At 37.9% G+C, this 15765-nt stretch overlaps 1 protein-coding gene across 7 annotated transcripts in view; it reads left to right on the top strand.

The window, feature by feature from the left end:
• Window positions 1-15765, top strand: part of PHF8 (PHD finger protein 8) — a 97257-nt gene that overhangs the window by 32860 nt on the left and 48632 nt on the right. For all 7 annotated transcript variants that reach the window (XM_061410246.1, XM_061410244.1, XM_061410243.1 and 4 more), the window contains 7 exons: window positions 1128-1288; window positions 2512-2653; window positions 3379-3565; window positions 5982-6144; window positions 12845-12932; window positions 13291-13397; window positions 14594-14685. In XM_061410246.1, the coding sequence (XP_061266230.1) occupies window positions 1128-1288; window positions 2512-2653; window positions 3379-3565; window positions 5982-6144; window positions 12845-12932; window positions 13291-13397; window positions 14594-14685 (940 nt within the window). The remainder of the gene's footprint in view (window positions 1-1127; window positions 1289-2511; window positions 2654-3378; window positions 3566-5981; window positions 6145-12844; window positions 12933-13290; window positions 13398-14593; window positions 14686-15765) is intronic.

The raw sequence follows: 15765 nt of genomic DNA, 5'->3' as shown, positions 1-15765 counted from the left end.
TAAGTCATCTTTATTTTTCTTCTCTGTTAACTATCTGCTTACATTGTTTGACAGTTTTTCTGTTGGGTTACTGCCTATTTCTTATTGATTTTTAATAGCTTTCCATGCAGAAAATTTTAAATTTTAGGTAGTTTAATTTACTTATTACTATTTTTTATGGCTACTGGGCCTTGTCTTTTCCATAATTTTTTCTACCCTGTGGCTTTATTTTTTTCTAATTTAATCTTTGTTCCATATAGAATTATGTAAATAATGAGCCAGACATTGATCTTAATATTTTTCCAGATGTTTATCCCAACACAATTTGTCAAATAGCCCATCTTTTTCTCCAACATGATTTTAAGAAAACCAGAAACCCCTGTTTTCTAGTTAACTAACTATGTACGTGAAGAGAGTGGTTGTAAAAATTGTTTTTGTTTTCTAAATCAATCTTTTCTCTATTTTCCAGTATTTTAAAATGGGGTAGTACTGCTCTGAAAGTGAAAGTCACTCAGTCCTGTCTGACTCTTTGCGACCCCATGGACTGTATAGTCCATGGAATTCTCCAGGCCAGAATATTGGAGGGGGTAGCTGTTCCCTTCTCCAGGAGATCTTCCTAACTCAGGGATCAAACCCAGGTCTCCCGCATTGCAGGTGGATTCTTTACTAGCTGACCCACCAGGGAAGCCAAAGAATACTGGAGTGGGTAGCCTATCCCTTCTCCAGGGAATCTTCCTGACCCAGGAGTCAAACCAAGGTCTCCTGCATTGCAGGTAGATTCTTTACCAGCTGAGCTACCAGGGAAGCCCAAGGTGCTGCACTGGGTTAGTGTAAATCAGCTAAACTTGTCTGATACCTCTTTTCTTCTGGGGCAGGCTGTTGACTGGTTTGTTCCTTTGTCATCTAAAGAAGAGCGTTATATTGACAGGATATCCTGGATTTAACTTCCCACCTCTGCCAGTGGCCTGGCTTCTTGCCTTCGATAGGTCATTTCTTAGCTGCGATGTGAAGTTTATGCCACTTATTAGTTGCCAGCCCACATTATGTCCCCTCAGGAAGACCCCACACCTTTGGTGAGTGAAAGCATCCAGTGAGGCCTTCAGTAGCAGAGCTTGTAGGGTTCATGCTTTCTCTTGTGTGGCCCACAGTTCAGATGAAGTGATTCTGAAGCCCACTGGAAGTCAGTTGACCGTGGAATTCCTGGAAGAGAATAGCTTCAGTGTGCCCATCCTGGTCTTGAAGAAAGATGGATTGGGGATGACGTTGCCCTCACCATCATTCACTGTGAGGGATGTGGAACACTATGTTGGTAAGCACCACAGACCCTTTTAACTGTGACATTGTTCACTCCCATCAAAACATATGACCCTTCCCTTCCAGTTTTCATTTCTTTTCTAGCCATCTTGGAAATCTGAGGTGATGTACCTTGCCCAGAGTCATTCTTAGGCAAAGCTAGAACCAAAATCCTGGTCTTTTTTCTTTTTCCTCCTGCTGCTGTTGCTGCTAAGTCGCTTCAGTCATGTCCAACTCTGTGCGACCCCATAGATGGCAGCCCACCAGGCTCCGCCATCCCTGGGATTCTCCAAGCAAGAACACTGGAGTGGGTTGCCATTTCCTTTTCCAGTGCATGAGAGTGAAAAGTGAAATTGAGGTTGCTCAGTTGTGTCCGACTCTTAGTGACCCCGAGGACTGTAGCCTACCAGGCTCCTCCGTCCACGGAATTTTCCAGGCAAGAGTACTGGAGTGGGGTGCCGTTGCCTTCTCTGCCTTTTCCTCCCGCTGCTGCTAAATCACTTCAGTCATGTACGACTCTGTGTGACCCCATAGACGTCAGCCCACCAGGCTCCCCCATCCCTGGGATTCTCCAGGCAAGAGTACTGGAGTGGGGTGCCATTGCCTTCTCTACCTTTTCCTTCTAATAGACCACAAACTCCAGGCTGAGCCCCATCTTTTACCTGGGGAATTCCAAAGATTGTTATGACCTCTTTGTACTCTGTTGAAATGAGAAAGCCTTTGACTTTTGCCCTCATATGCTAGTTGTATTCTGGACATGAGTTTTAGGGGAGAGGAAGAGAAATGAGGAAGCAGGACCCAGGCAGATGGATTGTACTGTGAGACTGTGTGTCAGGCATTTCTGTTGCCCTAGCATGTCTGGACCTGGCACATAGGTCTAAGGAGAGTGTGAGGAATACCTACCCCCACTTCCCATATGTGTCCGACTCTGCGACCCATGGACTGTAGCCTGCCAGGCTCCTCCGTCCATGGGATTTTCCAGGCAAGAATACTAGAGTAGGTTGCCATTTCCTTCTCCAGGGGATCTTTCCGACGCAGGGATTGAACCCGGGTCTTCTGCATTGCAGGCAGACTCTCTGCCATCTGAGCCACCAGGGAATAATTCCCCCACTTCCCATATATGTGTAGACAAATACATTGAGAGAAGTTTTCAGTGTAAGGTCACTCTAGGGACTGATTAGGGGATGAGTGTTCCCTGGTCCCTGAGGCCACTTGGTACAGAGCCTGTCTGTATTCCAGGTTCTGACAAAGAGATTGATGTGATTGATGTGGCCCGCCAGGCCGACTGCAAGATGAAGCTTGGTGATTTTGTGAAATATTATTATAGCGGGAAGAGGGAGAAAGTCCTCAATGTTATTAGTTTGGAATTCTCTGATACCAGGTAAGAGGGGCAGGGGTAAGTAAAAAGCCTCACAGAGTACCCAGGACTTGTATATACTGAGTATGTATTAGTGTTCCTCTCCCTTCCTTCGGGTGGTTTCTTCCTTTGGCATGGGGAGCTGGTTTATACTTTCTAGGGTAGTTGCTCACATTATAACAACCAAATCATGTTTCTCCTTTACAGTTTCTAGCATTGGATAGATTATTCAGTGGCTGTTTTAATTAATTTTTGTCTCTTTTAAGATCCAGGACAGCTTCCTTAGACCTTTTTTTCTGGTATGTAGATTGTGGCATGGTCACTGTTTAACTCCCAGGATAGCGCCACTGTCCCAGATAAACACTTCTTTACCTGAAACTGAGCTCTGACAGGTTTCTCTACTTGATCTTCATAAAGAAGACACTATGACATAGGGACAATACAATACTATTAAACACCACATGCCAAGTGAGTGGGCCTGGGTGTGGAGATTCTGAGCCTTCAGTGGAGGAAATGATCACCTGTGACTGGGGATGGCTGTGGAGCTGGGACTTGGAACTTCCATAGCTGAGTAGAAAGAGAATGCTGACTTGTCTTACAAAAATAAGTGTACTATGTGCTCTTGGGGATTCTGTGGAGAGAACTTCTTTGTCTTTCCTGGTTCTCACTAGGATGGGGGGCATTTTATACTGGCTTCAACCTTCAATTCCCAATCAGCTGACATCTGCTCTCCACCCCTTCCTTGATAGGCTTTCTAACCTTGTGGAGACACCCAAGATTGTTCGGAAGCTCTCATGGGTGGAGAACTTGTGGCCAGAGGAGTGTATCTTTGAGAGGCCCAACGTGCAGAAGTACTGCCTCATGAGCGTGCGGGATAGCTATACAGACTTTCACATTGACTTTGGTGGCACCTCGGTCTGGTACCATGTGCTCAAGGTAAGGATGGGTATGGTTTCTGAAGACAGCCAGGCCTTGGGCCTCCCTGTTTGTTTCAAGTGGTAGCATAAAACAGGCTGCTAAGGCCTACCTGCATCCCAGATTCTATTTGGGTAACATTTACACATAACTACTCTTATCAAGGTTGGGTATTGAGTGGATATGCAGTATAAGTTGTCTCTGCTTCATAGTTTTGATGATTAACTTTTTTAAAAATAACAACAGATGTCAAAAATAACAACAGATGTCTAAGGTTTTCTTTGTTATCTTAATTGAACCAATCTGTACTCCTACCTCTAGGTATGGAAATGTCCGTATTTACTGCAGAAATTTCTGGTAACATGAGACACTCAACCTCCTCCCAAGTTTATTGAATTATAATTTTTGTTACTATGACATTCATTGGTTTTAAGTTTATAGTTTAATGAAATTTGACAATTGTATAAATAGTTGCATGACTGCCACCACTGAAGATAGAGCATGTATGAAGTGTTTGGTTTTTTAAAAAAGTTTTATTTATTTATTTTTGGCTGCACTGGGTCTTCATTGTTGCACATAGGCTTTCTCTAGTTGCAGCAAGTGGGGGCTACTTTCCAGTTGTGGCACATGGGCTTCTCATTGCACTGGCTTCTCTTGTTGCAGAACATGGGCTGTAGGGCACATGGGCTTCAGTAGTTGTGTCATACAGGCTCAGTAGTTGTGGCTCGCAGGCTCTAGAATGCAGTTCTGTAGTTGTGGCATATAGGCTTAGCTGCCCCAAGACATATGGAATCTTCCCGCATCAGCGATCAAACCTGTGTCCCCTGCATTGATAGGCAGATTCTTAACCACTGGACCATCAGGGAAGTCTGAGATGGTTTTTTTAAATGTCAGCCTTACTATAGTTTCCCTTTTCATGGTTGTTACAGTTTTGTAATTAGCATATTGATTGTCAATGACTAAAGGATTTTTGAGGTCTGGTAAACAAATTTCTTAAATAACTTATTGTTTTCTACCACTGTTCATGCTATTTAGTTTTCTTATCAGAAATGCCAAGAAAAGAGCAGAAACTTGGATATGGCTCTTGTACAAATGATCACAAATCCTGAACTAGTTGTTTATCATGAAGAAATTGGAGTGTGTAAATTAAAGTGCTATTATGCAAATGTTATATTTAACTGTTTATTTTATTTTTTGACTTTTTATTTTGGAGTATAGGCCATTAACAATGTTGTGATAGTTTCAGGTCGACAGCAAATTGACTCAGCCATAAATATACATGTATCCATTCTCCCCCAAACTCCCCTCTGATTGAGGCTGCCATATAACATTGAGCAGAATTCCCTGTACTATACACTAGGACCTTGTTGGTTATCCGTTTTAAATATAGCAGGAGATCCCAAACTCCCTATCTCTTCCCCTATAACGTTTTAATTTTTAAATAGTTTCATTTTTACAGAAAAATTGCTAATAGGAAGATTTCCTGTGTGCCCTTCACTCAAATTCCTATGTTACTGTTTTATTATATTCTCTTTCTCTGAAGCAAACATAATAAAATAATCTTACATATATATTTTTTCTGAAACACTCAAAAGTATTTTCAGACATGATATCCCTTTATCTTATAATAATTCAGTGTGTATTTCTTAAAAACAAGGGTATTCTCTTATATCATCACAATATAGTTATCAGAATCAAAATTAATATTGATATAGTACTATTATCTAATCTACAGATCTGATTCAAATTTCTCCAGTTGTACAGTAGATATTTTCTAGTGTTGCTTTTCTACACTGAAATGTATTGTCATGAAATATTGGTTAAACTAATCAAGCTATGGGTTGGGGAGATTTTTGTGCTAGTGGGTTTTTCTTTCTTTTCTGCCAAACTACTTATGTGGTGATTATCCAGGCAAAGCATAATTAAGAAATAAAGTGTTCTTCCAACAGATAATCACCCAACATATAATCTTTCAGAAGTCCTTGGGCGATTACTGAACTTTTAAACTTTTATTAGCTGTGATTACAGGTGTGAGAAGAAACACTCTCTGCAAATGGCATTTAAAGGCAAATTCAATTTTCTTCTCATTAGTAATGTGGCCTTAAATTCTCCTGGGGCTGGTAGTATTGATCTGCTCATCTGTAGAGGACACTTTCATTTGGTATTACAGGAGCCTTTGGTGTACATTTGTCTTAAGTTGACAATTTTGTTTGAAATGCCCTTTCCCGATTGTTTTTGTTAACCTTATAGAAGCTTAAAAGTACAAAGTGAAAAGGAACTTTTTAAGTTTTCCATATTTGTATATAAATGATCCTTGGACAGAAAGAATTCTAGCATACTACATGGTCCTGGAACATGAGAGAATATTCTTTTGGAGACTCCTGGAAGTCTTTACTGGAAACCCTTGATGTCTTTGGCCCTTCCATCTTTGTTTCAGGGTGAGAAGATCTTCTACCTGATCCGTCCAACAAATGCCAACCTGACTCTCTTTGAGTGCTGGAGCAGTTCCTCTAACCAGAATGAGATGTTCTTTGGGGACCAGGTGGACAAGTGCTACAAGTGTTCTGTGAAGCAAGGACAGACACTTTTCATTCCTACAGGTCTTCCCTGGGCCCCTCTGGGAGGGTTTGAGGAAGGTGGGAAGAAGAAGGGAACTTGTGGCACCAGAACCAACCCCTTCCCATAATGTTTTGACCTGAATGTGAGATACCCCTCTCATATCAGTTAAAGACTCAGAATTGCACATCAGGAAAATTCAAGTGGTGACCAAAGTGGTGACCAGTGTGGTTGTTTGGGGAGGTCCAAAAGGAAGTTGATAGGCTTCTTTTGCACTGAACTGATGTCAACTTGGTGGACAGTTAGAAAACAGGACTCTCAGCCCCATGACTCTAGAGATAGTGACTGGAGAGACTGGCATTGTAAGCTGTAAGTCAGAATGACCTGGGTAGGGATAGGTTTTTTTTTTTTCTGAAACAATAAGTGCCTAGGCTTTACCCCTAGAATTATGAATTCATAGGTCTGAAGTTTGGTCTGAGTGTGGCTATTTTGGGGGAAAAAACCTAGTTGTCTCAATTTGGGGAAAGTTGACATCTTTAGTATGTTGCATCTTCCATGAACACAGCATGTCTTTCCATTTATTTAGATTTTTCTTGAGTATCTAATTTCTTAATTCCTTGATTTCAGAATTAGTGTTAAATTTTCTCAAAATGTTCAGTATCATTCTCTATTGCAGCCACACGGACCTAGAGCTTTCCCTTTTGGGAAAGATTTTAATTAACATTCATTTTCCTTAAACTTTATTAGGCTATTCAAGTTATTTTATACTGGGTGAGTTGCAATAGTTTGTGCTTTTGGAGCAATTGACCCATCTTATCTAAGTTGTCAAATTTATATGTGAAGAGTTATTCATAGTATTTCTTATTATTCTTTTGATATCTTCTAAGTCTCTAGTGTACCCTCTTTTCATTCTTGATGTTAGTAATCTGTGAATTTCAATTTTGTTGAACATTTAAAAGAATCATCTGTTGTTTCATTGTGATTTTCAATGTAGTCTTTCTGTTTTCAATTTCATTGATTTCTTCTTTTATCTTTTTTCCTTCTTTCTGCTTACTTTGGGTTTATTTTGCTCTCCTTTTTTTCAGTCTTGAGACAATAACTTAGATTATTGACTTAAGATTTTTCTTCACTTTTAATGTATTTAGTGCTATAAATTTCCCCCTCAGAACTGATTTAGGTATGTCACATATTTTGATATGTTGTAGTTTTCATTTTGTTAAATGTGCTTTTTTAAAAGAAATTTATTTATTCATTTGGCTGTGCTGGGTCTTAGTTGTGGCATGTGGGAATCTAGTTCCCTGACTGGGGATCAGCCCAGGTCCCCAGCAATGGGAGTGCAGAGTCTTAGCCACTGGACCACCAGGAAAGTCCCCTAAATGTGCTTTTTAAAAAGTTGAGATATAATGCACATACCATTAAAATTACCATGTTGTTAAAGGATACAGTTCAGGTTTTCATCAAGTTGTACAAACATCAGCACTAATACCAGAAAGTTTTCATCACTTTAAAAAAAAAGAAACCTTGTACCTATTAGCAGTCACTCCTCATTCCTTCTCCTCGCCAGCCCGTATCAGCCACTTTTGTACTTTTCTTTGTATATGAATTTTCCTTTTCTGAATAGTTCATGTAAATAGAATCATGCAGTATGTGGTCTTTTATGTCTGGATTCTGTCATGCAGCATATCAAGGTTCATCCATGTTATAGCATTTATCAATACTTCATTCTTTAAATGGCTGAAAAGTACTCCATTTGTAAGGATACACCACATTTTGTTTATCCATTCATCATTTTATAGACATCTGGGTTTTTTTCACCTTTTGCCTATTAAGAATAGTACTGTTACGAACATTCATGTACAAGTTATTGTGTTAACAGATATTATATTTTCAGTTCTCTTGGGTATATCTACTTAGGAAAGGGATTGCTGAGTCATATGGTAACTCTGTGTTTAACTTCTTAAGGAATTGCCAAACTATTTTCTAAAGCAGGTGCATTTTACTTTTCCACCAGTGATTTATGAGGGTCTCAGTTTTTCCACATCCTTCCCGACACTTGTTTTTGTTTATCTTTATGATTATAACCATTCTGGTGGTGTGAAGTAGTAGCTCACTGACATTTTTATTTTGTGTTTCTTTAATGGCTACTGATCTTAAACATTTTTTCATGTGCTTATTGGATGTTTATATATCTTTTTTAAAAGAAATATCTATTCAAAACTTTTGCCCATTCTTTAGGTAATTTATCTTTCTATTGTTGACTTGTAAGAATTCTTTATGTATTTTGGATTAGACTTTTATTGGATGTATGATTTGCAAATACTTTTGCTTATTCTTGGGATTGTCTTTTCACTTCTTGCAATTGGTCTGTGAGGCACAAAAATCCAGTTTATCTGTTTTTTTTCTTTGCTTGTGCTTGGTATTATATCTAAGATACCATTGCCTAATTCAGAGTCATGAAGAGTAACTCCTGTGTTTTCTTCTTAGTTCTTACGTTTATGCCTTTCATCCATTTCATTTTAATTTTTGTGTATGATGTGAGATATGGGTCCAATTTCATTCCTTTGCATGTGGATGTCCAGATGTCCTGGAACCATTTGAAAAGACCATTCTTTCCCCATTGAATTGTCTTGACACCTTTGTCAAAAATCAATTGACTGTAGATCATATGTTGGTTTGTTTCTGAACTTTGAATTCTATTCTGTTGATCTATATGTCTGTCTTTATGACAGTATCACACTGTCTCAGTTACTGTACATTTGTAGTAAGTTTGAAATTGAAAAGTATCAGCCTTCCAACTTTGTTTTTCACCTTTAATTTCCATATAAATTTTTTAGCTTCAGATTTTATATAGTTTTTTTTAGTGTTGGCTCTAGTTTTATATGTGTGAATATATATGTGTACACATGTATACACATATGCATATGTACATGTATAGATAAATATGTACATGTGTTTACATGTGTAAATATGTCCATATCTATATATGTATATACATACATACATATATGAATCTTACCACAGTCTACTGGTATTGACGTTTTAATTGACATTTTACCAGTTTGAGCAAAGGGTTCAAACCTTACCTCTTTTCACATCTCTTTACCCTTTATAATGTATTTGCCTTAAATATTTCCTCTGCATACATTAGATCCACATCACATCGTGTTTTAATTTTTGTTTCAACTGTCAAACGTAATTTCAATACCCATATAGCAGGGAAGTCTGTTGTTTTTACCTGTATTTTTACTCTTCCATTGTTCTTCCTTCTTGGTGTTCCAGGATTCCTTCTCTTATTTCCCCTCTGTTTAGAGTTTCAGGGTAGGCCTGCTGCCAATAGATTCTCTTAGTTTTCCTTCATCTGTAAATGCCTTGATTTCCCTTTCACTCCTGAAAGATATTTTTGCTGGATGTAGAATTTTGGGTTGATAGTTATTTTCTTTCAGTACTTTAATGTTGTGCTGTTTCCTTCTAGATTCTATACAAAAACATTTTGACTATCCTTCAAATTATTTTTTCTCCTGTATGTGTTATTTCTTGCTACTTTCAATATTTTTTCTTTTTTATTTAGTTTCTCAGCAATTTGACAATAATATGTGGATTTCTTTGGGTTTATACTGTTATATGTTCACTGAGCTTCTTGAATGTGTAGGTTTATGTCTTTTGCCATATTAGTGAAGTTTTTAGATATTATTTCTTCAAATACTTTTTCAGCCCCACACTCTTTAACTTTTCTTCTGGGTCTTTGATGATACGAATATAACACATTTTGCTGTAGTCTCACAGGTTTCTGAGACTTTTTTTCTGTCCTATTGCATGGTTCTTTATTTTTTGGTCTTTTAAAAAAATTTTACTGACATATAGTTGATTTACAGTGTTTCAGGTATACAGCAAAATGATTCAGTTTTACATATATATATCTTTTTTAGATTATTTTCCTTTATAGGTTATTATAAGATATTGAATATAGTTCCCTGTGCTATACATATACAGTAGGTTCCTTGTTAGGTTCCTGAGTTTATTTTTCACTCAGTCTGTTTCCTTTCTCTTGTTCATGTTGGGTGCTTTCTGTTGCCCTCTTAAAATTCTCTGATTCTTTTCTTCATTGTCTCCATTCTTCTGTTGAATCCATTGTTTCATTATATATTTCAGATGAAGTAATTTTTTAGTTCTATAATTTTCATTTGTTTATTTATGGCTTCTCTCTCTACTTCTTTTGCTTGTTTCCAGCATGTTTGTAATTGTTAGTTGAAGCATTTTTATGATGATTCCTTTAAAATTCATGTCATATAATTCTAACATCTTTGTCTAACATTATATTGTATAATTCTGGACTTTTCTGTTACTCAGATCTATTTGTTTATTCTTGTATTGATTTGATTACATTGGTTTTATAAAATGTTTAAGGCAAGTCACACACACCCACCCCCATACCCATCTGCTTTCCTCTTTTATAGTATTCTATTCCCAGGCATTTATTTACCCATCTTTAAATTCTTTGCTGAGTTTTACATGGTTGTTTTTTTTAACACTGGACACTTGGTAACTGGTAAATTGAACTTGTCTACCAGAGATTTGAGTTGGATTCATTTGTTTCTTGGTAGATGCTCCCACAACTGGGGGCAATCTGCTTAGTTCTACAAGCATTTCATGTTTACTGTCTGCCCCAACATTGTGCTAGGTGCTAGAGATTAAACATGTATAGGCCATTTCAGTATAATGTTCTAATAGACACAATAGAGGTATTCACCAGAAGTTTGGGGAGCACAGAGAAGAACACTTAGTCTGGCCAGAAGTTTGTGACAATCTTCTCAGAAGAGTGACACCTGAAGGGTAAGTGGCTACTGATAAAGGAAATAAAGGTATAAAAGACCTCTCAGATTAGGGAAAGGCATAAGCAAAGCAAAGATGTGTGAAGCAGTTTATGAATACTAGAGCCTAAAGACCAAAGGCTGGGAGCAGATGAAGCTGAAAAATTGGCAGGCTGAACTTACTTCAGAGGCAACTGGGGACTATTAAAGATTTATTTGTTTAATTTCTCATGAAATATTTTAGATGAAGCAAAAGATATAAAGAATAATATAGTGAACATTTATGTGTTTATAACTTAACTAAAAATATAATATATTACAAACATATTTGAAGCCTTCTGTATATCTCTCCTCAATTTCCCATTCTGCCTTCTCAGAGCTAGCCATTGTCCTAAAGTTGATGATATCATTCTCCTGCATTTTTATCCCTTTATTACATAGGTAATGCCTTACTAAGCAACTAAGCAGTGTATAGTATTGTTTTACATGTTTTTTTGGGGGGAGGGGTGTAGTCTTAACCTCCAGTCACTACAGAAGTCTCTGGTTTACATGTTTTTGTTATATAAATAGAATCATATTACATGTATTTTTCTCTGAACATTATAATTGTGAGATCCTGTTGATACGTGTCGCTATTGCTCATTCATTTTACTTGCTTTCTATTATTCCACTCTACAGCAATTTATGTATTCTCCCGTGTATATACATTTCATTTAAGAGTTTCAAGCAAGAGATGATATGGGCAGATTTGTATTTTGGATATATTACTTAGGATTGGGATTTGGAAGATAGACTTCAGAGATCAAGATTGTTGTGGAGCAGTAGTTTACAAACACTTTGGACTCTAGCTGTCCTGATACCCTTAAATATTATTGAGGATCCCAAAGAACTTTTATTTATGTGGTTTATATATATTAATATTTACCAAATTATAAATTAAAACTGATAATTTAAAAATATTCATTGAGAGAAAACAAGAATAAACCCATTATATGTTAGCATAAGTAACCATTTTTATGAAAAATAACTATTTTAAAACTAAACATTTAGTTAAAAGGTTGACCTTTACATTTCTTCAAATCTTTTTAATGTTTGGGTTAATAGAAAACTTAAGGCCCTCAAATCTGCCTCTGCATGTTATGATATCATGTCCTATACCCTTTGAAAAACTCCACTGTATACCTATGAGAGAATGAGAGTTAAAAAGACAAATAACATCTTGGTATTATTATGAACATAGTTTTGACCTTGCATATGCTCTGAAAGAGGCTCTAGGAGCCCCAGGATTCCCTGTATCACCCCTTAAAGAACCATTGGTGTTAGAGGAGACAGTTTGGAGGCTGTTATAAGTAGCATAAGTAAGAAATAATGAGGGCTCTGAACCAAATCATTAGTAGGATGGATGGATGAAGAGGAGATGAATATGAAAGAGATTTAAGAAGGAAAATCAGGAGGTCCTAAAAAGCAGTATAGGGTCAAGGGCAAGGAAAATAATTTAGTTTCAGCTAGGTACATTCTTCACAACCTGTGAAGTGGATATTTAGCTAGAAAATGGCAGGATTTGAACCCATGTCTAACACAAAAGCTCTTTGTTTTACTTAGGGCAGAGTTCGAAGAGGTAATCATAGCAAGTAGATGATGCCTTTCTTAGTGATAAGAGAGAAGATAGGTGAGGCACCAAAGAGATTTTGAAGTACAGACAGAGAGGGGGATGTAGAAGGAGTTTATTAACCCCATAGGTTGGTCCAGTACAGGGTTATAATGATGGCAGACTTGGCCAGGATGAGTGTTGGGAATATGGAGGAACCTAGAATATTCTGAGTTACTGCCAGACTGGATGCTCTAAGGTATTGTGTTTGAGCTGAGTGGGCAGTGGAGATGTCCAAAGGAAGAAAGGCCCGCTGCCAGCTATGATTTTTGCCTTGTTACACTGCAGGATGGATTCATGCTGTGCTGACCCCCGTGGACTGCCTTGCCTTTGGAGGGAATTTCTTACACAGCCTTAATATTGAAATGCAGCTCAAGTGAGTCCTGAAGCTCTGGTGATCCCAAGTTGGCCATTTCCATCTGCTGGAGTCCTTGAGTTCTCCCCTATAGTGAGGAGTACAGCATAGAAGGAGGCGAGATGATCATAAAGGAATGGATATTGGTTCCTGATGATGTTCAGTGGAGGATGAATACCTCTTCCTCACTTAGCCGTTATGTGACTATCAAGTCACATAATGTTTGAGCTCAAATTTCGTAACCCATAAAATAAAGTCTTAAAGGATAGTTGTGAGGATTAGAGATAATGGATACAAAGCATCCAGAACAATACCTGATATATAGTAGGTGCCCAGTAAACAGTATCCTCATCATTGTTATTGTAACTACTTCCTCCAGAGCCTATGAGATTGAGAAACGGTTGAGCACAGCAGACCTCTTCAAGTTCCCCAACTTTGAGACCATCTGTTGGTATGTGGGAAAGCACATCCTGGACATCTTTCGAGGTATGGAGCCCTTTGCCAACTGTCCTTTTTGCCCTGTTCTCATAACCAACACCTCAATCAAGATACAGTACTATTCCATCACCACAAAAATCTCTGTAGTGCTACCCCTTTATAATCTCACCCACTCTCTCCCGTTAAACTATCCATAACTTTAGGAAACCACTGATCTGTTTTTCATCTCTCTAATTTTGTCATTTCAAGAATGTTATAAAAATGGAACCAAATGTTGTGATCTTTTGAAATTGGCTTTTTGACTAAGTATAATGTAGGGTAAGGCATGGATTTTAAATATCATTTAATAAAAGGAGCTGAGAAAATTGGATCACAGTAAAATTATTCCTATTCTTAAAATAAGAAACTCAATCTGAATAGTGTTAGAGTTCTCTAGATATCCCTCCCCCGGGGACAAGACCCAGTCCTATGCTGACCTCATTGGTTTGGTCTTGGGTATCAGCCCAAGTGGAAGCCAACCTACTGGGTTTCTTCTTTCCTGGTTTGCTCTGAAATAGAGTGGCTCCCTTACTCAGACCTGAGATTTCCCAAGTGACTTGGCCAGGAAGAGTTACAAAGAACCTCAGAGGCCAGTGAGTATAGTCTCTTATGCAATACCTCAAGCCCTTATTCTGCCACCTAGATAGGCCGTCATGTAAGTGTTCATTCAGGGGCTAGATGACTAACTGCTTATTATCTGTTCTGAACATCTTAGTTCAGTAGAAAATTCTTTATTGAGCCTAAATTTGGATGTTTGTTATAATCTCCTCCTGGAGTAACTCAGAACAAGGCGTTAATGGCTCTTCAGATCTGTGTAGGTGGCAATTGTGGTCCTCTTGAGTGTTCATATTTGGAAACCCAAGAGGCAGAGTAGTGTAGAAGGAAGACTGGTGTCAGATTCTGACAGACGTGGTTTCAGTCTTGGCTTTGTCACTTACCAGGTATGGCCTTTGTATTCTTTGCCTCTCTGGGCCTTACTTTCTGAACTATAAAATGAAGATGATATCTGGCTTACAGGGTTGGGTATAGGGTTCAATGAGATAGTAGATGTCAAGGTACTCATAAAATGAACACCATTATAAGAACTGAGATCTAGAGTTGTGCTCAGAACCTTGAACATTTTCTCTGGTTGTCTGAAAAAATTAAAAAGTCCTTCACTTCCCTGCATGGTTTCTTTGACACTACCTTCCTCGTTCCCCCTGTAGGTTTGCGAGAAAACAGGAGACACCCTGCCTCCTACCTGGTCCATGGTGGTAAAGCTCTGAACTTGGCCTTTAGAGCCTGGACAAAGAAAGAAGTAAATATACTTATTTCTCTATCTACTTTAGAGGTCTACTGTCAGTAGGGACTGGCTTTGGGAAGATCTTCTGGGGAGGTAGAAGATACCAGGGAGGTTTGTGGGCTCCTGGCATTAGAGTGGAGGACAGAAGAGTATTAAGAAAGAAAAACTTCACCTGTAATTTTAACACTCACACAGGGAATTAACATGCGGGTATATTTTGTTTTGTTTTTTTGTAATATGCATTTTTAAAACATGATTTCTATCACCCTGTACATATAATTTTGTATCTGAATTGATTGGTTTATCTTAATTTTTCTGTGTCACCAAGTTCTCCAGAAACATTGATAGTTACATGATATTCTTTTGCTGGGATGTACCATCCTTACCTAACCACTTGTTTATTGTTGCTTCCTTTTTATTTATTTATTTGGGGAATAGTTCTAGAAAATCATGCAGTAAATATCTATTTGCATTAGTCTTTGTCCTTCATTTCTTGATTGTTTCTTCAGGATAGATTCCTAGAAGAGCAATTGCTAAATCAAAGTATATGAAAAATTTAAGACTCTTGATGCATGCTGCCAAAATGGCTTTTTAGGAATATACCAATATCCATCTATCCAACTGAATACTAAACAGCTATAAAAGAGATTAAGGAAGCTGTCTATGTACTGATTTGGGAAGACTTCTAGAATTTATCATGTAAAGGTGTCTAACTGTGTGTATAGTGTGCTGCCTTATGTGTAAAGGCGGGGAGGGGATAAGAACTATATTTGTATGTGCATGTATTTGCCTGAGGACACAATCTGGAGGGATTCAGAAGAAAGTAATAAAAGTGGTTACCTGTTGGGGTGGGCTAGAGGGGCTGATGGCAGGGACAAAGTTTTTTCAGTATATATCTTTTTATATTGTTTGATTTTTGAGCTATGTGAATGGATTACCTATTCAAAATGTTGGATTTATTAAAAAAAACAATTTTAAGAAATGCAAAAAAGGAAATATCAATATATTCTTTTATACTTCTGATATTCTTATAGATTCCTTCCCCTGCATACAGTAGCATGAGGAGACTCTTCAGCCACCGAAGGCTTGATTTGC

The sequence above is a fragment of the Bos javanicus genome, chromosome X, assembly GCF_032452875.1.
Source record: "Bos javanicus breed banteng chromosome X, ARS-OSU_banteng_1.0, whole genome shotgun sequence".
NCBI lineage: Eukaryota > Metazoa > Chordata > Mammalia > Artiodactyla > Bovidae > Bos > Bos javanicus.
This window is presented reverse-complemented; position numbering and strand designations above follow the sequence as displayed.